The 24,892-nt window shown below is 44.1% G+C and overlaps 1 protein-coding gene across 2 annotated transcripts in view; it reads right to left on the bottom strand.

Moving 5' to 3' along the window:
* Positions 1-797: 797 nt before the first annotated feature.
* LOC311146660 (insulin receptor-like) overlaps positions 798-24,892 on the bottom strand; it is a 93,712-nt gene continuing 69,617 nt past the window's right edge. For both annotated transcript variants that reach the window (XM_084183192.1, XM_084183191.1), the window contains exons 5-23: positions 24,725-24,864; positions 24,460-24,604; positions 23,896-24,110; positions 23,387-23,513; positions 22,971-23,086; positions 22,175-22,306; positions 20,014-20,181; positions 11,983-12,181; positions 10,578-10,870; positions 9,984-10,123; positions 9,175-9,334; positions 8,866-8,968; positions 8,191-8,258; positions 7,705-7,934; positions 7,404-7,514; positions 6,927-7,089; positions 5,539-5,668; positions 2,552-2,686; positions 798-2,353 (exon numbers count right to left, since the gene is read on the bottom strand). In XM_084183192.1, the coding sequence (XP_084039318.1) occupies positions 1,960-2,353; positions 2,552-2,686; positions 5,539-5,668; positions 6,927-7,089; positions 7,404-7,514; positions 7,705-7,934; positions 8,191-8,258; positions 8,866-8,968; positions 9,175-9,334; positions 9,984-10,123; positions 10,578-10,870; positions 11,983-12,181; positions 20,014-20,181; positions 22,175-22,306; positions 22,971-23,086; positions 23,387-23,513; positions 23,896-24,110; positions 24,460-24,604; positions 24,725-24,864 (3,169 nt within the window). In that variant the 3' untranslated portion in view covers positions 798-1,959. The remainder of the gene's footprint in view (positions 2,354-2,551; positions 2,687-5,538; positions 5,669-6,926; positions 7,090-7,403; positions 7,515-7,704; positions 7,935-8,190; positions 8,259-8,865; positions 8,969-9,174; positions 9,335-9,983; positions 10,124-10,577; positions 10,871-11,982; positions 12,182-20,013; positions 20,182-22,174; positions 22,307-22,970; positions 23,087-23,386; positions 23,514-23,895; positions 24,111-24,459; positions 24,605-24,724; positions 24,865-24,892) is intronic.

Below are 24,892 nucleotides of genomic sequence, written 5' to 3'. Positions count from 1 at the left end.
GACCAGGTCCTGCCGTGTAGTTCTGGGCTGATCCCTCACCTTCCTCATGATCATTGATGCCCCACGAGGTGAGATCTTGCATGGAGCCCCAGACCAAGGGTGATTGACCGTCATCTTGAACTTCTTCCATTTTCTAATAATTGCGCCAACAGTTGTTGCCTTCTCACCAAGCTGCTTGCCTATTGTCCTGTAGACCATCCCAGCCTTGTGCAGGTCTACAATTTTATCCCTGATGTCCTTACACAGCTCTCTGGTCTTGGCCATTGTGGAGAGGTTGGAGTCTGCTTGATTGAGTGTGTGGACAGGTGTCTTTTATACAGGTAACGAGTTCAAGTCCCGAAACCTGAAGGATCTGGAGAAGGTCTGTATGGAGGAGTGGGCCAAAATCCCTGCTGCAGTGTGTGCAAACCTGGTCAAGACCTACAGGAAACGTATGATCTCTGTAATTGCAAACAAAGGTTTCTGTACCAAATATTAAGTTCTGCTTTTCTGATGTATCAAATACTTATGTCATGCAATAAAATGCAAATTAATTACTTAATATACAATGTGATTTTCTGGATTTTTGTTTTAGATTCCGTCTCTCACAGTTGAAGTGTACCTATGATAAAAATTACAGACCTCTACATGCTTTGTAAGTAGGAAAACCTGCAAAATCGGCAGTGTATCAAGTACTTGTTCTCCCCACTGTATATTGACAATGTGCAAAGACCGACCAATTAGATGAATTGTACACATGACATAGTAAACAACAAAGTAGACTGTAACAGAAGCATGTGGACAGAGAAAGAGCGTGGTCATGTTGCACCGTGCTGCTTTATTTATCTAGAGCAGACAGTTTGATTTGAACGGGCCAAGCCAACGTCCTCCTCTTACTGTGCATCTGATACAGAGAGAGAGAAAATACCAAATGCTGCTGGTTTATCACAAGTCCAAATGATTATTAGTATGAGTTCTGGATTAGAAAAAAATAAACATAAGAGACAAACATGTAAAAACTTTTTCTCTACAGACTGGAAATACCTCATGAAAGACAACATATGTCAACCACTATGTACAAAAAAAATATCAATAATATATATTTATATTTTCTATACCTATTAAAATATATCAAAAGAAGCAGCTATTTGTCTTCTGAGGAACTCGTTTCTTTTCTCAATGTTTTTCTGAAACAGTTTTTTAAATATCCTTCAGCTGTAAATGAAACGTAAATAAATTAAAAATATATAACCCAAAAAATCGTAATTATTTCTGTGTGATGCTGGAATACTGCAGAGTGTGAGGAGAAAGACGACAACAAGCTTCTCCAGTGGATCGATAAAGTTTGTTTGAAGATTTAAAGAAGGATTTGACACATTCATCCATCCAAAAGTTAGTTCTCAAATCTCAGAAAGTCTGTCGTTCGTTGACGACTTGAGAGTACAAAGATACAGAGACACAGCTCCATTATGCAGGCTATAGCCAGAGATAGAAGAGAAGGGCACTTTTACACTGAGCGACCCAGGTGGACCTCCATGGTCCAGGGAGACCCAGGGACCCAGTGAGGGCTGACCTGCCCAGGGAGAGCGCCTCGGCCTGGGCAAGGGACAGTCTGGAGAGTCCTGGGGTTAGCAGCTTTCTGGTTGTCCCACAGTTAGATTCACAGTTGATTCCCCCAAACCACCTCCCATTTGTGGAATATTGGCAATATATTTTTTACGGATCGAGGACTAGAAAGAAGCAGTGGGGGGACATTAACATACATACCGTAGTGTATTGGATGTGGCATCTTGACAAGAAAGCATTAACGTCCTGAGATATGTATGTACACTTCGAGCCTCTGAGTGATAAAAGTGATAATCTATATAAAATGAAAAAACAAAACAAAAATATATTCATATATTTATATCTATGCATCTGTGTGAGGGAAAAGGTTGGACATAAGGGGAGGTAGGGATACGATATCCATATAATGTTCTGTTAGGAGGGACTAGACCGAGGCAGGGCTAGTGTCCGTCCATTAGTCTTTCCACCGTTCATGTGTGTGTACGGGATGTGTTCCTCATAGCTGTTTTGCCTCAACCCCAGCGACGAACCCGCTTCGTCCCTCTCCGAGCTGTGGTCTCCCCTCTGAGAGTACGAGGAACTGTGGTCCCCTCTCTGGGAGTAGGAGGACGGGTCCAGGGGAATGCTCTCCATGTTGTCCATGTCTAGGTCAAAGTCCTCCTGCTCCTGAGGCTTGTTTTCCTGGCTGTAGTAGAAGGAGACCTCCTGGAAGGACTGGTGAAGGTCCTCGTGGAGCATTTCAATGATCTCCCGGAAGCTGGGACGCAGCTTGGGGTTGTACTGCCAGCACATCGACATCAGGTCGTGTCTGAATAGGAGGAGAGAGGAGCTGCTGTTACATGAAATAGTTAAGAGCTGATGTTTATTGTCGTTAAAACATGATTTCATCAATATCACACACAAAAGTGTAATCCATGTTCCATACAGTTCCCTTCTATAATGATTAATCTTGTTATGACCAGTCACAGCTGGACATAAATATGTACAGTACGGAGGTGAGACTTACAGCCGGTCAGCACAGTTGTCTGGTCGGTCCAGATATCCTCCGTCCATGACGAACTTCAGGACCTGCTCATTGGACAGGCCCTGGTACGGCTGCTCCGCTAGGGTACTGACCTCCCACAGCACCACACCAAATGACCTGGGAGAGACACACACGAAAACATAGGAGAGAGACAAAATCTGTGGTAGGTAGGGAGAAAATCTTGAGAGGAACCAGATTCTGTCCTTCTGGACCAGGGATGGGCAACTCCAGTCTTTGGGGCCCTGATTGGTGTCAAACGTTTGCCCCAGCCCCAGCTAACACACCCGACTCCAATAATCAACTAATCATGATATTCAGTTTAGAATGCAATTAGTTTAATCAGCTGTGTTCGCTAGGGACACGACGGTGGTAGGCCTGATCACCGACGACAATTAGACAGCCTATAGGGAGGATGTCAGTGACCTGGCAGTGTGGTGCCAGGACAACAACCTCTCCCTCAACGTCAGCAAGTAGTGCTGAGCGATTTATTACTCTTTAAGGTCAGTTCGGTTTCGGTTTTATTATTACAAAAATAATCACGGTTTTCAATTTAGGTTTAAATAAAAAAAAATTACATTAAATGCACTATGTGGGTTGAATGCTGTAACACAGAATAAAACAATTAATAAAAGTCCCATGGTCGTGACTATTAATACTTATTACTTATTAACCATTATTTATTACATTTACATTTCAGTCAGTTAGCAGACACTCTTATCCAGAGTGACTTACAGGTAGTGAGTGCATACATTTTAATTTTTTTCATACTAACGTTACTTAAAAAAAATATTTGTTTTATTTGATTACTATTACTATTATTTAATTCCAAGTCAACTCATACAGTATAGAGCTGCTGCTTATGCTGTCTGACAAAATCACTATTTTAGTAGTTTTTCAAAGTAATTAAGGCATTATTTTATGACTGCTGAATACCAACTTTCAATCACTTAGATCAGGGTTTCCCAAACCCGGCCCCCCCCCCGGGTGCACATTTTAGTTTTTCTGCCCTAGCATTACACAGCTGATTCAAATAACCAAGTCATTATCAAGCTTTGATTATTTGAATCAGCTGTGTAGTGCTAGGGCAAAAACCAAAATGTGCACCCAGGGGGGGCCCCGGGACCGAGTTCAGGCTCGCGAAGCAGCTGCATTCTATCCCTCTCGATGGCATGTTCTCTCTTCTCTCAGTCTCCGTGTCTTGCTCCGCACAGACCGAACAAGTTTAAACGGGCGCGCAATGGATTATGGTCATTGTAGTTAATTACCAAGTTTTCTGCGTTAAACTATGTAGAATATTGGCCTGTTGGAAACTACAACTCCCTACTACATTGCACAGTTCAGGCTTGATCAGATTTTTCTGTACAGAAACTGCCCATCGAGCTCACAAAAAAAAACTAAAAAACAAATGGATTTCAAATAATTGAACAGATGTCAGTCAATTAGTTGTTAAAAAAAAAAAAAAAAAACGAAATTTCAGTTAATCGCTCAGCACTATCAGCAAGACAAAAGGAGCTGATTGTGGACAACAGGAAACGGAGGGCCGAGCACGCCCCATCCACATCGACGGGGCTGTAGTGGAGCGGGTCGAGAGTTTCAAGTTCCTTGGTGTCCACATCACTAAGGAATTAACATGGTCCACACACCAACACAGTTGTGAAGGTACGACAACGCCTCTTCCCCCTCAGGAGGATGAAAAGATTTAGCATGGGCCCTCAGATCCTCAAAACGTTATACAGCTGCACCATTGAGAGCATCTTGACTGGCTGCATCACCACTTGCTATAGCAACTGCTTGGCATCCGACCGCAAGGCGCTACATGCCATCCGAGCTCCCTGCCATCCAGGACCTCTATACCAGGTGGTGTCAGGGGAAGGCCCTAAAAATTGTCAAAGACTCCAGCCACCCAAGTCATAGACTGTTCTCTCTGCTAACGCACAGCAAGCGGTACCGATGCACCATGTCTGTAACCAACAGGACCAGTAGAGGCTGGTGGGATGAGCTATAGGAGGATGGGCACATTGTAATGGCTGGAATGGAATTAATGGAACGAGGTCAAACATGTGATTTCCATGTTTGATGTGTTTGACACCGTTCAATTTATTCCATTCCAGCCATTACAATGAGCCTGTCCGCCTTTAGCTCCTCCCACCACCCTCTACTGAACAGGACCCTGAACAGCTTTTACTTCCAAGCCACAAAAGCCAATTTATGCTTGATCCAAAAATTGAGGCATGCAGAGGCCAAATTGAGCTCTGTACTGCATCGCTGTGCTCCTCCCAAATTTTGTAACGATGCAGAGGGCTCTGTATAGCTCCGCATTGACATGATTGGTTGATGTTAGGTGGGGGCGGGAGGTCCTGTATAAACACAAACTCACTTCCTTGACAACTTCCTTCACAACAGCTCTGTGCTGCTCCGCGAAGCGCAATAAGTATGAATGCCCTGACTTCTGCAGAGGCCATATCATCGTAAATGCTGCACGGCCAATGCAGATGGCGGAGTGACCATGGAGCGCCTTTAAGACTGCTAAATAGTTAACCAAATAGCTACCCGGACTATCTGCATTGACCCTTTTTGCACTCTCTTTTGACATCACATACGCTGCTGCTACCGTTTCATTATCTATCCTGTTGCATAGTCACTTTACCCCTACCTATATGTACATATCTACCTAAATTACCTCGTACCCCTGCATATCGAATCGGTACCCCATATATTTAGCCAAATTATTGTTACTCATTGTGTATTTATTCCTCGTGTTTTAATATATATTTCCCTCTGCATTGTTGTGAAAAACACACTGGTTGTTTACAAAGCATGTGACAAATAACATTTGAATGGGGAAAAACAGTGACACCACTTCGGCCCCTGAGGACTGGAGTTGCCCATCCCTGCTTTGGACAGTCGGCAAGCATTCACACACAGAAAGACATACAGACAGACACACAAACACAGTCAAGTGTCCTCACCAGCAGTCTGAGTTTGCGGTGAACACTCCGTCCTTCAGAGACTCAGGAGCCATCCAGCGGACAGGAAGCAGACCCTTCCCTCCCTTCCTGTAGTAGTCTGTCTCATAGATGTCTCTGGTCATACCAAAGTCTGAGGAATGGGGGCAATTAGAACACAACCCACAGATCTGTTATGACCCTATCAACAACATTCAAATGATATTCTTTGACTTGGTTTTAACTAAATTAACATACTAAACGCTTAATAAGGGTGTAGCTAACTGATTAATGTATAGCCCACAGAAACAGTACAACTGAATATGTTCAACTCCACTTCTTTGAAAGTATTAGATTGTGTCTGTGAGGTGGTGAGTTGCCATACCTCCTATCTTGACATTCAAGTACTGTCGGCCGTGTGTGTGTGTGTATATTAGAGCTGGGAGATATGGACAAAAAGTAATAACGCGATAAATGTAACTATTTTGCTCGATAACGATAAATACTACAATACATTTTGTTTTTAATGGACAGTTACTTTACATTAGCGGCAGGGCTCTATACATTTTTTTCCCCCAGTGCCAAGTAAGACAACAGATGGTAGCCTATGATTAAAAAAGTAAGCTATTTCATCTAACATATCCATGGAATGAATGATTGATATTTTGAGGTGCAACCTGTCAAAATAGGATCCAGAATAATCATATTTATTTTTTGGGTGCTTCAGAGATGAATTTGCTGACATCTTTGTGGCCTAGGCTATATTATTCACCACCTGAGAAAGTGGGAACTCAAAACACTTAGATTGCTAACTCTAAATATTTTTTTTTTTACTGGATAGCCTTGTAGGCTAATTGATTAATCTATTAGTAATTGTAATGTCCTACAAAAACTTTCCAGCACTAGGCATAGGCTACTTGATGTAGGCCTATTCACCGCAAGTGGAGCGCTCCACTCGGCTCCACAACAAAACCCATACTACATACCCTACTTCGGTTGTAAAGTGGTGCCATGAACTCAATATATATAAATTATATAATCACGGAAAGCTGTGAATCTCCTCTCTGTAACTAGAACAACAGTAGTTGCTTTGAAAACTGTCTTTTTCCCGCAATTGCATTTTGAGCAACGGTCATATTCTCAGAATGCATCTCTCCCTCCACCGTGCGCACAGTGGGGAGAGGGAGTGAGATCGGCTCGCTCACACAGCTGCCAAAAGCGAAACAGGCAGATACTTTCATAACAGGAACAAACATAATGCATAGGCGATTACTGTTGACCAGATAATGGTTTTAAAACAATCTACAGGAACGTTGTGTAGCAAAACCACAGAAATACTTCAGTAAGAGGAAGGCAATAGAGATAATTTTCGGTATATCATCCCAACTCTAGCGTATATATGTGTACTCTACCTCCTATCTTAACAGTGAAGTCCTGCGCCACCATGCAGTTCCTAGCAGCCAGGTCTCTGTGGACAAACTTCTTGGCGTTGAGGTAGGCCATGCCATCTGCTATCTCTGCTGCCATCTGAATCATCTCCCTCAGGGTGGGGGGCGGGCGCCCTGTAGGGTTATTCTGTAAAAATAAACAATCAGAAATGTATTAATACTAGGGCTATTCTACAAAACATGGGGGTCACAATAATTCTAGGTGTACGTCCTAAATGGCACACAATTCTGTATATAGTGCACTACTTTTGACAAGGGCCTATAAAACTCAGGTCAAAAGTAGTGCACTATATAGGGAATCGGGTGCAATTTAGGACGTACACCTAGTCTCGCTCTGGCCAGTGGAGCAGAGTCAGTCAGCCAGCCAGAGACAGTGCAAGACTAGTCTGGTTTCCAATGAGACACAAGGGGGCAGTAGTGTATTTGTGTGTGTGTGTGTACCTCAGAGTCAGGGCGGAGGCAGCGCAGGTAGCTCTTCAGGTCACCGTGTGTCATCAGCTCCATGACAACCAGAGTGGGCTGGCCCTTAGAGACCACACCCATCAAACGCACCTGAGAGGGAAACATTTTGTTTACCTTAATTGCTTTGATTCTTGCACTGCGGCAGCTACCAACACCTACTTTTTCAAGAAAATTCTACTTTTGATAATCGTGGTCTCACCTTCCTTATTACAAGCTGCTAAATGACAAAAATGTAAACGTAAGGTGGCATCCCCTTCTATAACCTCTGTAGGTCACTTACCACATGGTGGCAGGTGAAGCCCTTCATGACGGAGGCCTCGTTGAGGAACTCGATCCTCTCTCTCAGACTGGCCGACTCGTTGACCGTCTTCACTGCCACGCGTGTCTCCGGCTCGCCCTTCACGATGTCCTTGGCGATGCCCTCGTAGACCATGCCGAACGAGCCCTGACCCAGTTCACGCAGGATGTTGATCTTATCTCTGCCCACCTCCCAGTCGTCGGGCTCGTACACTGCAGATTACAACACACACACAGTCAATGGCTGGACATTACTAGACACAAACGGTCAAGTATTGTACATTCTACATCTCCGATTGGCATAGACATCCACCGTAATGCTAATGTTGTGCCAGCTAGTATGTGTCAGTGATTGTCCATTTACATGGTATACTAGTTGAACATCAAAATCCAGTCAACTATGCTTTTACACAGGTGTATTCACAAAGGTCAGCTGAGAATAAAGAATATTATTATGATGTGTCCTTACTGTCAGCAGCACTGAGGTACTCTGGGTTGGAGGAGGTGTAGAGAGGTCCAGAGGGGCCCTGGGTTTGCCTTGAGGGAACACAAGGAGGTAGGGTTAATAATATATCATGAGTGCACAAAACATGACAGACTGACCAGGTGAAAGCTATGACCCCCCTATTGATGTCACTTGTTAAATCCACTTCAATCAATGTAGATGAAGGGGACACAGGTTAAGGAGTTTTAAGCCTCGAGACAATTGAGACATGGATTGTGTGTGTGTGCCATTCAGAGGATGAATGGGTTAGACAAAAGTTTAAAGTGTCTTTGAACAGAGTATGGTAGTAGGTGCCAGAGCGCACCGGTTTGAGTGTTTCAAGAACTGCAATGCTGCTGGGTTTTTCAAGCTCAACAGTTTCCCGTGTGTATCAAGAATGGTCCACCACCCAAAGTACATCCAGCCAACTTGAATGAAATCAAATGGGAATTTAGACCACTATTAGTCGCGTCATGTGTTAGTGCTGGGCTGGAACAAAAGCCTATAAATACTACTGGTGTAGTCCTACTAATCAGGAGAGAAGCCGTGTAATACTACGTACCTTTTCTTGAACAACTGAGACTACACACCAGGCCGATTCTTTCATAGACAGTTGGGTTGGCTGTAGTAAGATAGATGTGTAGAAGGCATAATACTTACTTCTTCTTGAACATGACGAATCCTCCTGCTACCACCAGTATCAGCAGAACGATAAAAATGACTGGACCAATGATAATCTTCACCATGTTGGATGGATCCACCCCTAAAAACACATCGCCATGGAAAAGGTCAGTTATGGTCACATACAATTCTTTTCTTAACTTTACTGTGCCTCGGTGTGCTCTAATGTTTAGGAGATTTAGGCCAGGTTAATGGTACTGCTAATGTACAATACAAGTATATACAAATGATATTTGATTGATTCACTGATTGGCCAAGCGGTCTGTGGTGTGTGTGTGCATCGCTTACGCAGGTCTTCTACGTAGAACTGTGTGGGGTCAGTCCAGGAGCCGTTTCCTGCCAGCGAGGTGGCTCGGATCCTCACGGTATAATTCCCAGGATGCACCACTCTCAGCTTGCAGCCCTCCGACTGCTGGTACATCTTCCTGGACACACAGTGGTGCAGCTCCTAGAACGAACACACACACACATTTAATTTTCATTTATTTATCTGTGTTTTAGGAGGAGAGGAGTTTGAGGGGACAGGAAAAGGGTTGAATAAGCCACTTAGATATAGAAATAAAATGTGAAGTATTGATTGAGAAGAGGAAACGATAAACAGGACATGCGTAATAACAGACTTAAGAAAAGATTGAAAACAACACACAGAGCTAATAGAAAATAATGTCTATGTGAATCAGCTGTGTTTTGAAATCATTGCATATGAGCCAATAATAAAACAAATGACCTGATTTTAGAAAAACATGTTTGTGTAATAACTATTATTCGACAACCACCGGAGTGATTATGTTGTTTTCAACATCAGCGACATCAGCTATGACTATGGCCTGTGCAACGTTTCCATGGTAACTAAAACACAGCGCTGATGCAACATCAGACCTTTATTGCTTTTCCATTAACGGTCCTATTCACTAAATGAGAGCAGAGAGACCGTGGTACTGTTCAATCTATCTATATTATATTAAGTGAGGCTGTGGGACACATCCAATGTTCAGTATTTGTCTGTTTGTGTGTGTTCCTGTGTGTGTGCATGCGTATGTGTGTGTGTGTTTATGGTTGAGTACCTGTGTGTGTGTGACGTGTCTGAGAGCTCTCACCTCTGTGTCTCCCAGTCTCTTATAGTTGACTTCATACAGGATGATCATGCCGTTGGGGGCTTTAGGCTCCAGCCACTTGATATGAACTGTGTACTCAGTCACGTCGTAGCTGATGGGCCCCACTATGTCATCTGCTTTGTCTGTTGACAGGATACACAAGGTGTTATAATGGCCTCATTACTCTATCCCACTACTACAAACATCTCAGGTCTAGAAATACTGTGCAAAAGTAGACAAGAAATGATCATGTTAAACTGGCTTATTACTTCTTACAGTGGTTTCTTAAAGGTACACTTTGGGATTTTGGCAATGAGGCCCTTTATCTATTCCCCAGAGTCAGATGAACTTGTGGATACCATATTTATGCTAGCAGATACCCATGGTCTTCCAGTCATTGCGCTAACGCTAGTTAGCATTGGCTTGCGAAACTACATCAAACGTCCTTCATACTGGACACAGAGACATCAAAATGGCATCCACGAGTTCATCTAACTCTGGGGAATAGATAAAGGGCCTCATTGCCAAAATCCCAAAGTATCCCTTTAAGTAGTGGGTGTGTGTATGGGCAGTGTACTAGCATGTAGATAGCCCCACCCTCAGGCATGGTGCGAGCTGAGACGAAGGCTGCCATACTGCAGCGTGAAGGGTCTGTGGGGTGGTTGCAGGCCAGCACGTCAATCTGGTACGAGGTAAAGTGTCGGAGGCCGGAGATGACCGTAGACTCCTTGGAAAACACTGTCAGCTGGATCTTACTGCTCTCCACACCATTACCATCTTCGTCGTCTGGGCCGCGGGTGGCGAAACCTTCGGGCAGGGTGGCGGGCGTCGTCACGACTGACGGCTGCGTTTGATTGGCTACGCCCATGGCGGAGCGGCGCTGTCTTGGTCTGGGAGGGAATGAGGGATAATCAATTCATTAATCAAATCAATCATTTATTTTATTATTATAACAGCTATTTGCTAAATATATCACACCATTATGTTGAGGTTACTGCTACTGGGTAGATTGCTGGGTCGTATTTATAAGGCACCAAACGAAATGGGGCTTCAATTAGCCTTGAAGAAAAAAACAGGCTTGCGTCCCAAAAGTCTCTCCTTCCTCCTGAAATGTGCACTCTTTCACTACTCCCCATACATTTCAAAGCATGCCCCCCGGTGTAGACATGGGCTAGAAAGAGTTTCCATGTCAGTCATTTCCTTTCAAATCCATGAAGACTTCGGGAGAAAGTAGAGATTATTGGGACGCAACCCAGCCCTGTGTTGTCAGAGTTGGGTGATGTGTGCTGCTGGGGAAACAGTATGCAGATTCAGCTTGTCTGACAACAGGACAGGAAGGGATGGCAGTTCAAATTATGAATGACGACAGTTTACCTAAAACACATAATGAATGTGTGTGTGTACATGATGTGTGTGTACATGTTCTTTTGTACCCTGATTACACAATTAACAAATTAACAAATGTCCTAATTTAGACAATAAAGACTGACTGATTGATATCAATTGATTGATCAAATGGATTATATAAAGCCCTTTTTACATCAGCAGTTGTCACAACGTGCTTATACAGAAACCCAGCCTAAAACCCCAAAGAGAAAGCAATGCAGATGTAGAAGCACAGTGGCTAGGAAAAACTCCCTAGAAAGGCAGGAACCTAGGAAGAAACCTAGAGAGGAACCAGGCTCCGAGTGTGGCCAGTGCTCTTCTGGCTGTGCCAGGTGGAGATTATAAGAGTACATGCCCATTAAGGCCAGATCGTTCTTCAAGATGTTCCAACGTTCATAGATGACTAGCAGGGTCAAATAATAATCACAGCGGTTATAGAGGGTGCAACAGGTCAGCACCTCAGGAGTAGATGTCAGTTGGCTTTTCATAGCCGAGCATTCAGAGGTCGAGACAGCAGGTGCGGTAGAGATGGAGAGAAATAGAGAGAGAAGTTTGTCCTTAATTGATTGACTGATTAACTGACTGACTGATTGACTGAGGTAGATGTCATACGTACTTGGGCTCAAAGACCTCGTTGTGGATGTAGTTCTCGAAGGTCTTGCGGTACTCTGAGTCCTCTGCCTCCTTCTTCAACTGTTTGTCTGTTTTGGGACAGGCACAGCAGCGGCCACCCTGCCCCTCGTCCTCAGTCTGGTTCCACTTGGCCTCCTCATCACTGTCCACTTGGGTGGGCACCCGCGATGGCAGCTTCATACCTGGAGGGAGGCAGGGAGAGTCAGAGGCAAAGTTGGACAGAGACACAGAGACAGAGGTACAGAGAAAGGCAGAGAGACAGGCACACAGAAACAGACAGATATACACACACACTGCCGGGGGAGCCTGTCATTAATTGTCTTTACAGACTAGTGTTGTCTAGACTCTTGAATGTTTGGGTGAGTGAGTGGGAGTAGAGGAGAAGAAGTTAAAGTAGAGCATGTGTGTGTGCCATAGAGTGAGTGGCTACCACTTATTAGGAGAAGGCCAAATCAGGTAAATAACTATTCCATCCACCTGAATCACAGAACTTCACAGTCTCTCACACACTGTTCCGGACTGGGGTGATCCCGAGGGGCTTGCCCCTCTGTGATTTTTTTTGTTGCAGAACAAGCTCTATTTTGGTGGCCTCTGGTACATTCTAATGCCTTGATTCCATTCTAAATACACAGCTAAATGATCGAATACTTTAACAACTTTACCTCCCAGATTGGTAACAATGAGTTGTGTTATTGAGTAGAAAGATGTGACTTAACAATTAAAATGACTGAAAATGTATGAATTCAGGGTGTTAGTTGTTTTGGATATTGTTTTGGATATCGTAGGCCAGTGGTATTCAAAAAAAATTAAGAGTACAGATTATTGAATGTGACAATATACAAATGTTATTGAGAAAGATCATTTGAATTTTTTAATTTTATTGGATAAATGTATGTATTGGTTCTCTTAATTTTGATAGGAAAGATGAACATGTAAAAAATTGAAGGTTATTTGTTGATGTGAAAATCTTAATTTACTAATTTTAAGGCGGTGTCATTAGATTTGGGAATTTCTGGCGAAAAAAAATGGGGTCCTCGGAAATTCTGGTGAAAATAATGGGGTCCCCGCTGAAAAAGCTTGAACGCCACTGGTCTAAGCCTTAGTGATGCGCGGGGTTGAATCATAACCCGCAGTCATGAGTCAATTCATATCTACAGTGAGGGAAAAAAGTATTTGATCCCCTGCTGATTTTGTATGTTTGCCCACTGACAAAGAAATGATCAGTCTATCATTTTAATGGTATGTTTATTTGAACAGTGAGAGACAGAATACCAACAAAAAAATCCAGAAAAACGCATATCAAAAATGTTATAAATTGATTTGCATTTTAATGAGGAAGTATTTGACCCCCTCTCAATCAGAAAGATTTCTGGCTCCCAGGTGTCTTTTATACAGGTAACGAGCTGAGATTAGGAGCACACTCTTAAAGGGAGTGCTCCTAATCTCAGCTTGTTACCTGTATAAAAGACACCTGTCCACAGAAGCAATCAATCAATCAGATTCAAAACTCTCCACCATGGCCAAAACCAAAGAGCTCTCCAAGGATGTCAGGGACAAGATTGTAGACCTACACAAGGCTGGAATGGGCTACAAGACCATCGCCAAGCAGCTTGGTGAGAAGGTAACAACAGTTGGTGCGATTATTCGCAAATGGAGAAACACAAAAGAACAGTCAATCTCCCTCGGCCTGGGGCTCCATGCAAGATCTCACCTCGTGGAGTTGCAATGATGAGAACGGTGAGGAATAAGCCCAGAACTACACGGGAGGATCTTGTCAATGATCTCAAGGCAGCTGGGACCATAGTCACCAAGAAAACAATTGGTAACACACTAGGCCGTGAAGGACTGAAATCCTGCAGCGCCCGCAAGGTCCCCCTGCTCAAGAAAGCACATATACAGGCCCTTCTGAAGTTTGCCAATTAACATTTGAATGATTCAGAGGAGAACTGGGTGAAAGTGTTGTGGTCAGATGAGACCAAAATGGAGCTCTTTGGCATCAACTCAACTCGCCGTGTTTGGAGGAGGAGGAATGCTGCCTATGATCCCCAAGAACACCATCCCCACCGTCAAACATGGAGGTGGAAACATTATGCTTTGGGGGTGTTTTTCTGCTAAGGGGACAGGACAACTTCACCGCATCAAAGGGACGATGGACGGGGCCATGTACCGTCAAATCTTGGGTGAGAACCTCCTTCCCTCAGCCAGAGCATTGAAAATGGGTCGTGGATGGGTATTCCAGCATGACAATGACCCAAAACACACGGCCAAGGCAACAAAGGAGTGGCTCAAGAAGAAGCACATTAAGGTCCTGGAGTGGCCTAGCCAGTCTCCAGACCTTAATCCTATAGAAAATCTGTGGAGGGAGCTGAGGGTTCGAGTTGCCAAACGTCAGCCTCGAAACCTTAATGACTTGGAGAAGATCTGCAAAGAGGAGTAGGACAAAATCCCTCCTGAGATGTGTGCAAACCTGGTGGCCAACTACAAGAAACGTCTGACCTCTGTGATTGCCATCAAGGGTTTTGCCACCAAGTACTAAGTCATGTTTTGCAGAGGGGTCAAATACTTATTTCCCTCATTAAAATGCAAATACATTTATAACATTTTTTACATGCGTTTTTTTCTGGATTTTTTTGTTGTTATTCTGTCTCTCCCTGTTCAAATAAACCTACCATTACAATTATAGACTGATCATTTCTTTGTCAGTGGGCAAACGTACAAAATCAGCAGGGGATCAAATACTTTTTCCCCTCACTGTATAGGCTACATGGACGTTTTTCTTTCATTATTTTTTTCTGCCGTTAGTGCGTAGCCTAAGCCTAAGCTTCAGGGCCTGACTGTAGCGCGACAAATACATGCCAATTGCCAAGTGCTTTTGGGAATTTGGGCAGAAAAAGTAACGTTGATCCATTGAGGCAAAAAGGACAATATCGGAGTTTAATTCAATAAGAGAAAAGTTGTGAAATGGAGAGTTAAACATAAATAGAAGGGAGGGCCAGAACAGTAGTATAATGTTTCGGAAAGATTTGGTGTAGTGGTAGAGGATGATAGCAGGCTATGTGTGATGATTATGAGAGACGCTATACAAATTTGTCAGTCACAAGACGGGGACTTCAAAATGGCACCTCAAGGGAACCATACTATTCAATGAGCTCAATGGTTCTAATGATGAACTTAGCCTTAAGATGCTTTTGGGAAACCGGGCCCTGATGGGTTAAATGGAATAGTAGCCTAAGTGAAATCTGGACACTGACTGTAGGTCTATGACCTCTCACATAGCCTAATATAATATTAACTGCAGCAGAATTGAGCAATTCTTGCAGTAAAATTATTTTGAATCGGGAACAAGAGTGGAGAAATATGATTGATTTCATTCAGCATCTTAAGAGAATGAATGCGTGGTTAGGGACCGTCTGTAAAGGTGGTGGTGCTATCTTAATCAGCATCATAAAAGTTTATACTATTTCAACCACATAAAATATGCATTCAAGCCTAAATGAAATCTTATAAAAAACACGTTGTATTGTTTTAACAGCTTTTAATTTCCTTAAAACCGGTCAAACTGATGTAATTTGAACATTTTGCACGGAAAATCTTTCCAGTTTCTTTGGGGTTATGCATTGTCTACCCGGTCCCTAAACGTCTTTGCTGCAGGAGAGAAGAATAGATAAAAGAGGAAAGAGGAAAGAGAAAACAAACTTTACCGATGTCAACTATTCTGGTGAGCAAAGGTTTATTTAGTCTTCTAGGGCAACAAGTAATGACAGAAGAGAAACTAATAATAGACAAGTTGACCAACAAATAGCCTATCAAAATCGTTCCGTCATATCCGACCATACAGAGCATTTTCTAATTTTGCGGGTTAGGTGTGGGCCTCAGGTTTTCACTTTATCACATATAGTCGGGCGGTTGCGGATGGGTTATTAGCAATTGCGGGTGGATGTGGTGAACAAACAGCTGACCCGTGCATCACTACTAGGTCTAAATGATCATGACTATTTTCTAAGTAAGAACCTTTAACATTAAAATGTCTTCTCTTGAGATTAAAGTCATATTTATGATATTAATTGCCACAATGATGTTTGTTCTTCAAATTGTGTATTTTATTGGCTCTGCTGCTGTGGACACTTAGGGTAAGGAAACCAATGTGTCATTTTGTAATTTGGGTGAACTATCCCTTTAACAGTTTGGCCTGTCAGTCAATCATGGTGGGTGGGATTGTCAGGGGAGGGGGCAGGATGTTTGTGAGTCACAGAGTGGGTAGGGTTTCAGACCTGTCAATCAATCTCTGTGGGTGGTACTTTGATGGAAGGCGGTAGATTAGTAATATACAGCGCATTTGGAAAGTATTCAGACCCCTTGACTTTTTCAAAATTTTGTTACATTGCAGCCTTATTCTAAAACTGATTAAATAATTTTTTTCCTCATCAATCTACACACAATACCCCATAATGACAACGCGAAAATAGGTTTATAGGGGGCCTCCCTAGTGGCACAGTGGTCTAAGGCACTGCATCGCAGTGCTAGCTGTGCCACTGGAGATCCTGGTTTGAGTCCAGGCTCTTTCACAGCCGGCCACAGCCGGTCGCAACCGGGAGACCCATGGGGAGGCGCACAATTGGTCCAGCGTCAGTGCACGCTGACATGGTCGCCAGGTGTACAGTGTTTCCTCCACGACACATTGGTGCGGCTAGCTTCCGGGTTAAGCAGGCATTGTGTCAAGAAGCAGTGCGGCTCGGTTGGGTTGTGTTTCAGAGGACGCACGGCCTTCGCCTCTACCGTGTTCGTATGGGCGTTGCAGCGATTGGACAAGACTGTAACTACCACAAAATTGGGGAGAAAAAGGGGTAAAAAGGGTATTGAAATTAAAAATTGAGCTCAGGTGCATCCTGTTTCCATTGATCGTCCTTGAGATGTTTCTACAACTTGATTGGAGTCCACCTGTGGTAAATTCAATTGATTGGACATGATTTGGAAAGGCACACACCTGTCCCACATTTGACAGTGCATGTCAGAGCAAAAACCAAGCCATGAGGTCGAAGGAATTGTCCGTAGAGCTCAGAGACAGGATTGTGTCAAGGCACAGATCTGAGGAAGGGTACCAAAAAATGTCTGCAGCATTGAAGGTCCACAAGAACACAGTGGCGTCCATCATTCTTAAATGGTACAAGTTTAGAACCACCAAGACTCTTCCTAGAGCTGGCCGCCCGGCCAAACTGAGCAATCGGGGGAGAAGGGCCTTGGTCAGGGAGGTTACCAACAACCCGATGGTCACTCTGACAGAGCTCCAGAGTTCCTCTGTGGAGATGGGAGAACCTTTCAGAAGGACAACCATCTCTGCAGCACTCCACCGATTACGGTAGAGTGGCCAGACGGAAGCCACTCCTCAGTAAAAGGCACATGACAGCCCTCTTGGAGTTTGCCAAAAGGCACCTCAAGGACTCTCAGACCATGAGAAACAAGATTCTCTGGTGTGATGAAACCAAGATTTAACTCTTTGGCCTGAATGCCAAGCCTCACGTCTGAAGGAAACCTGGCGCCATCCCTACGGTGAAGCATGGTGGTGGCAGCATCTTGCTGTAGGGATGTTTTTCAGCAGCATAGACTGGGTGACTAGTCAGGATTGAGGAAGAGATGAACAGAGCAAAGTACTGAGAGATCCTTGATGTTAACCTGCTCCAGAGATCTCAGGACCTCAGACTGGGGCGAAGGTTCACCTTCCAACAGGACAACGACCCTAAGCACACAGCCAAGACAACGCAGGAGTGGCTTCGGGACAAGTCTCAATGTCCTTGAGTGGCCCAGCCAGAGCCCGGACTTGAACCCGATCGAACATCTCTGGGGAGACCTGAAAATAGCTGTGCAGCAATGCTCCCCATCCAACCTGACAGAACTTGAGAGGATCTGTAGAGAAGAATGGGAGAAACTTCCCAAATACAGGTGTGCCAAACTTGTAGCATCATACCCAAGAAGATTCAAGGCTGTAATCACTGCCAAAGGTGCTTCAACAAAGTACTGAGTAAAGGGTCTGAATAATGATGTAAATGTAATATTTCTAAAAATCTGTTTTTGCGTTGTCATTATGGGGTGTTGTGTGTAGATTGATGAGGGGAAAAAACCGATGTAATCAATTTTAGAATAAGGCTGTAACGTAACAAAATGTGGAAAAAGTAAAGGGGTTGAAAATCCTTTCCGAATGCACTGTAGTCATAAAAACTAGTCTACTCTTTCAATTCTTTGGGGGAAAAAACCTAGGAAGAAAGGTTGTGTTCTGTCATGTAAACATGGATTCCCTGTTGAGAAACAATATGTGGAGGAACCCCAGACCCATCACCAGAATGTGCACCCCCACTTTTATACAAAGTCTGGCACCAATTAATAGATCTACAGGTATGATTGAAGAATGAAGCAGGTGTTAAACATGGGCTTAAATACAAAGAAAGCAGCAGTTGACTACTTAATTGTCAACGCTTTAATCAAATCAGTAGGCCATATCAATATCTATAATAATACCATATATGTATGATGAAATTAGCTTTTATAACCTTCAATCCGTTTTCTTTTATCATATTTTGGGCCAGAAGGAGGCTCTCTCCACTACCTATGGTTCCTGCAGTGAGGGTTCAACATATTAATTGAATATCTTCATAATTTATCTGCAGACAATCGCCAAAAAGCAGTAGTAGCCTACCATTACGCAAATTAGGGAGCCAAATGAACGGCCCTCTCACTGATGCGATCCTCTTCCGATGCTATACCATGGACATTATAACAATAATTACGTGGATTTCAACTCATCGTTACCACTTACATTACATGGGACGTGTAAATTCACTCACATGAGACAATTAAGAAACATCACGCTCTCCCTCCTCCATGAAAATCAATTTGACTGCAGCCAACCACGGCGTACAAAAATAACACAGGTACCGAGAGGCGGGACAGACAGCAGACTGACAAACGAGCAGTTTCCCTGTCATCGCTCGCTTTGTGACTGACAGGCGCCTGTCCTATCAATAGATCACTAGATTATGCATATCGTTCGGGAGAAGGCTATACAGACTCTTCTGACTAGCGATTTGAAACTTTTAAATGAAAAGAAGCCTAGTTCATTTATGAAGTAGAAAAAGTAGCCGGCTTACAATGAGTCTGGTATCGGCTATTTAGCCGGCGCTTATGGAAAACACTGCCTTTCTGGCAGTCGTCCAATAGAATAGAATAGTCCACTGGAGAAAGACACTCACCTTTCGAGCAGTTGTCAAACTGATGATAATCGCATAACTATACTGAACAAAAATATAAATGCAACATGTATAGTGTTGGTCCCATGTTTCATGAGCTGAAACAAAAGTTCCCAGAAATGTTCCACACGCACAAAAAGCATATTTCTCTCAAATGTTGTGCACAAATTTGTTTACATCCCGGTTAGTGAGCATTTCTGCTTTGCCAAACTAATCCATCCACCTGACAGGTGTGCCATATCAAGAAGCTGATTAAACAGCATGACCATTACACAGGTGCACCTTGTGCTGGGGACAATAAAAGGCCACTAAAATGTGCAGTTTTGTCACACAACACAATGCCACAGATGTCTCAAGTTTTGAGGGAGCATGCAATGGGCATACTGACTGCAGGAATGTCCACCAGAGCTGTTGCCAGAGAATTTAATGTTCATTTCTCTACCATAAGCCACCTCATACGTTGTTTTAGAGAAGAATTTGGCAGTACGTCCAACCGGCCTCACAACCGGAGGCCCATTGGCTACTTTTTATGGTATCTGTGACCAACAGATACATATCTGTATTCCCGGTCATGTGAAATCCATAGATTAGGGCCTAATGAATTTATTTCAATTGACTGATTTCCTCATATGAACTGTAACTCAGTAAAATTAATGAAATTGTTGCATGTTGCGTTTATATTTTTATTCAGTATATATGATGCCTATGAACCACCTTTCTGACAGAAGTTACATTTGTAGAATACAATAGAACTTAACAGTCTCTCTAAAACACACCTTTCTGACAGTAGTCAAACTTGTAGAGTTCGCTGGCCTCAGGCTGCTGCTGACAGTACACCAGGTAGTGAGTGATGTTGCCGTTGGGATCCGTGGGGGGCTTCCACTTCAGGATGATCTGAGAGGACGAGTTAGATGACGAGATCGGGTCCAGGGGCACGGACGGTTCTGGGGGAGAACACAGATACATACCATACTAATGTATATGACAGAGAAACTCAAATCTGGACCTTAAATCCAGTTCCACTGCTGATTTTCATACCTGCCCTCTAATCTGGGACGGATTAAAACTTCGGACATCAAGTGAGTGCAATTAACTACCAGGTAAAAAAGGTCCAGAACCAGATTTGAATATCCCTGGTCTATGATGTACACAATTCTGTTAGAGCAGGGGTATTCAAATCTGGGCCTTGAGGTCTGCAGCACTGCTGGTATGTATTCATTCTTCCTTGCTAACCATGGAATAATTTTGGACTGTGAGCGTACTCTCTGGTCAATTAACCAATCAACTAACTACTGGGGAGAAATGAGCACTAGAAGTCCTGCATACGTCAATGCTCGGACATGAATACCCCTTTATTTAGTCAAATAACAATATGATAACGAGCAAAAGGTTCACAGTGTTCGATATGCTTATTTCTAAATAGCTATAGTGTTGGTATCAGCAGTGGAAGGGGGAGGGGTACAAAAAAAACAGGGTGAGTGACTGACTGGCAGACAGGACAGAGAGTACCAGGCATCACTGTCAGTACCGGTGTGTGATTACATTCGGTCTGTGAGTGATGATGACAGTGACTGACAGTGTCTGCATGTCTGATGAGGATGCCTACAGGGTACAGGTCAGACCACATTGTCAGACTCTGTTAGAGAGCATTAAGTCTAATGACAGATTCTCCTCGAGGTATGCGTGTGTGTGAGCGTTTGTGGGGGTGATGAGGTCGTGAAACAGGATAGGTGCCTGACAGGCGAGGAGGGTGAAACTAGAAAAACTAGAACACCCTTGAGAACGCACACCTACCCTCCAACCAACCTGCCGACAGTGCTGTGCCAGCCGCTATAACTTTAGAGAACAAAGATCATGTTTAACGACAGCTTCTCCTAGAGGTATGTGGGGGTGATAGAGTCATGACACAAGACAGGATGTGAACCCAGGTTCGGTCCAACCGCCACACAGACAGAGAGACAGAGGTAGCCTGGATGCCAGCCAAACTTGGCAATATAGCAGAAACAGATCTGGGACCAGGCTAGAGACGAGGAGGGTGAAACTGTAACTACAGTAGAACACTGTTGCAACTGCAACTAGAACACCCTTGACATGCCTGCCCGCCTCCCTGCCTCTGATGGTTGTGTGCCAACTGTTGCCTCACACCAGCCTGTGTGGTGCGAGGAGGCGGCATGCCACGCGGCTGCACTGTAATGTGGTTTATCAGGAAGGAAGGAAACAACGCACAACAAGTATAAAGGAAGCCAGTCAGACTAATTTAGACACCTGTCTGTGTTCAACCCTAAACCACAGCCTGCCCTCTGGAGACACACACACACACACACACACACACACACACACAGGGAGATCCAAATGCACGCAGGGTGACACACACACACACACACACACACACAGGGTGACAGAAGATTCATGACCTCAGCTTGAGTGACTAGTGACTACAGACATTTGGCACGAGAAAGAGACAATGAGATGGGGAGGTACAGGTAGCACTCCTGTCTCATCATCATCGTCTCCTTCCTCTTCCTTGTTCTCGTGCCATTAGCCTTGACACACCTCAGCTAACAGCTGAGGTGAAGCAGAGGACAACAGCCAATCTACCAGCTACTGTAGCTCTTAAACCACTTATCCTAACCAGGGGCAGTCGAATCCCACCCTCGACCCTGGAGAACCTGCTAGCTGATTGATATATTGGATAGTCCACTTACCTGTTAGTCTGATTAAGGGGGAAGGGAAGGAGGGCTTGAGATCATCAGGGAGAATGAGGAATCTTACTCACAGAATTGAATTAAGAACTGTATGGTTGCGTCACAAATGGCACCCTATTCCTTATATAGTGCACTACCTTCGACCAGGGCCCATAATGGTCAGAAGTAGTGCACTACATAGGAAATAGGGTGTAATTTGAGACGCAACCTATATCTCAATAAGGGCTCTTACTGGTGGCGTTGGTCCTGACGTAGATGATTTTGCTCTTGGCTCCGAGGACCTGGTGTTCATCAGAGGCAGAGAGCTGGGTCTTGACCATGATGGCGTACTGCGTCCAGGGCTTCAGAGACAAGATCAGGGTACCTGGAAGGAACAATAGTATTGTTATGTGTTGCAGCACGGACACTACTGAGCGCAACACTGGCTGTTCCTTCCTTGCTACTACAGTGACTAGTATGTACCTGTACTGTATGCTGAGAGTTGTCAAATAAATATGAATGGCTAAGCAGCTAAAATCATTTAACCGTATAGTTGTTAGACAGATTGACAGACAGGTGACACTCATGATGGATTAAAGGTAGACTTAGCGAAATGATGTAGCCACAAGCAGCACCGCAGATAGAGATGAGCGAGATGCAAGACTTTGCTCTCACACAGTAACACACAGTATCTGCGCACGTGCAAGAGTTCACGTCACGCTGTTACAGCATGGTAGCCATGGCACCAAAACAGCGGAGAAGTTGAGCCTCTCACTTCAACGCTCTTGGTTGTTGTGGAAATTGACCCACTATGCTGTTTACTTTCTGCATCTACGTCATATCGCTGAGTCTACCTTTAAATCAACCAAAACGTTTGTTTTGTCCACTTTTATTCATGCACTTTATTCACATTTTGGGGCATCATGTCTTAACAAACATCATATTTCTGCATCCAAGCCTCCATTTTGGATTTCCTCCATGATTTTGTCAGTGTACGGGTATTTATCCTTTCCAATACAGTTGTAAGACAGAAGAGAATGAAACGTTACCTGGCTCCACCTGTGGGTTGCCCTCTGTAGCCCGGGCTGGGGGGTCCAGGTCAACTATTACCCAGTTAGAACCACACGCGTCCTGGCCGTCAAACTCTGTCACGTTGGGGTAGGGCCTGGGAGAGGGGAGAGACGCAGAATAGCATAGATAAGAAATAAGGAGACACACACGAATGTTACTGCTCCAAAAAGGTCCTTAGAAAGGAGGAATTGTACTTGGCTCCTGGGAAGACTTGACTACATTGAATGTTCCACGAACTTCTTCAGAAAGGAAGACGTTAAATGGTACTGATCTAATACAGTAAGTTCCTAGGGAAGACTGTTTGTGGCCCATAGTGTACTGGTACAATTAAAACCCCACTTCTCTGGAAACTGCTCATTCCCAAAAGTAACTTGAGTGCTTTGGACATACTTACGCTTCCTTGTAGAAGAGCATGAAGCCCAGCAGGTCTCTGAAGTCAGGAGGCCAGAACGGTTCCCACCTGATCACGATCTTATCATGCGTGGCACGCACCTGAGTGAACCTTAACTCCTGGTTCTCACCTGAGAGTCACATACACAAAGACGCATGGTTACTATCACAGGATATGGTCAGTATTACACTGTCCTAAGTCTGTGACACACCACAGACGTGCGTGCGTGTGCGCACAAGCATGTGTGTGGGTCGGCAGGTAGCCTAGCGGTTAGAACGTTAGGCCAGAAATCAAAAAGGTTGCTGGTTCGAATCCCCGAGCCGACTAGGTGAAACTCTGCTGATGTGCCCTTGAGCAAGGCACTTAAGCCTAATTGCTCCTGTAAGTTGCTCTGGATAAGAACGTCTGCTAAATGACAAAAATGTTTTTAAAATGTCAAGTGTGTATATGTCTGTGCGTGTGTGTGTGTTGGCGTTCATGCGTGTGTGTACTCAAGACTGTATGGTCCTTACAGGAGGCCTGGTCTCCATTGGTCTTGGATACGATGTCGTTCTTGTGCTGTCTGTCTTTGGTGCCTGTCACCTCCTCCATCTTGCGGATCTCTGACATGCAGAGCTTAATATTGAGTTGAAAGAACATGCGCCCCTGGAGGATGGTCAGGTTGTGTTTGTTCCAGTCCCAGAGCTGACGCAGGTTCTGGTTGTCTAAGGCATAGAACGAGTAGCCCCTGGGGAAGAAACAGACACCAGGGTTGGGGTCAATTCCATTTAAATTCCAGTCAAGTCAGAAAGCAAACCAAATTCCAATTCCACATTTTCCTCAGTGAAAAGCATTGAAGATAATTGGAATTGGAATTTCAGTGTACTTTCTGAATTGACTGGAATTGAAATGGAATTGATCCCAACCCTGACAGACACATTATATTTATGTATTTTTAAGGGTATTTTAAGTATTATTGACAGATATAGTTTTGAATATGAGAGGAGGAGGAAGAGGAGGAGTAGAAAGAGAAAGAACTGCAGGGCTTGGAAGAAGAAAGAGGTGGAGGAAGAGGACGAGAAGGAAAGTCAACTTACCCATCTATCAGTGTGTCCCCTCTGATGACCCGTAGTTTGCGGAGGAAAGAGAGAGAGACGAGGGCATAGGAGCGCCGGACGGTCAGATACCCTGTAATCTCCTCCAACTGACCAAGGTTAGCCTCCAGCTCTGCTGCTATGTTATCTACGCACGCACACAATCAAATCCTTATTAACTCAGAAGGAACTTTGGTTAAAAGCAGGGGTGACATAATGACACACACACACACACACACACACTGTAGTAAACACTCCCAATACTAACTTCCTCCTCTGAGGTTGATTTCCATGCTGCCGTTGAGCACGGTGCATCCTTTCAGAGCCTGTGCTGCTGTCACAGAGTCCACCATCTTCTGGCCCATACACACCTTCGGACACAGCCCAGCACATGGAGTACAGATTAACCTGCAGGAGGAGATGGAGAGTGAAAACA

This window comes from Coregonus lavaretus, assembly GCF_964263955.1.
Source record: "Coregonus lavaretus genome assembly, chromosome: 19".
NCBI classification, from domain to species: domain Eukaryota; kingdom Metazoa; phylum Chordata; class Actinopteri; order Salmoniformes; family Salmonidae; genus Coregonus; species Coregonus lavaretus.
This window is presented reverse-complemented; position numbering and strand designations above follow the sequence as displayed.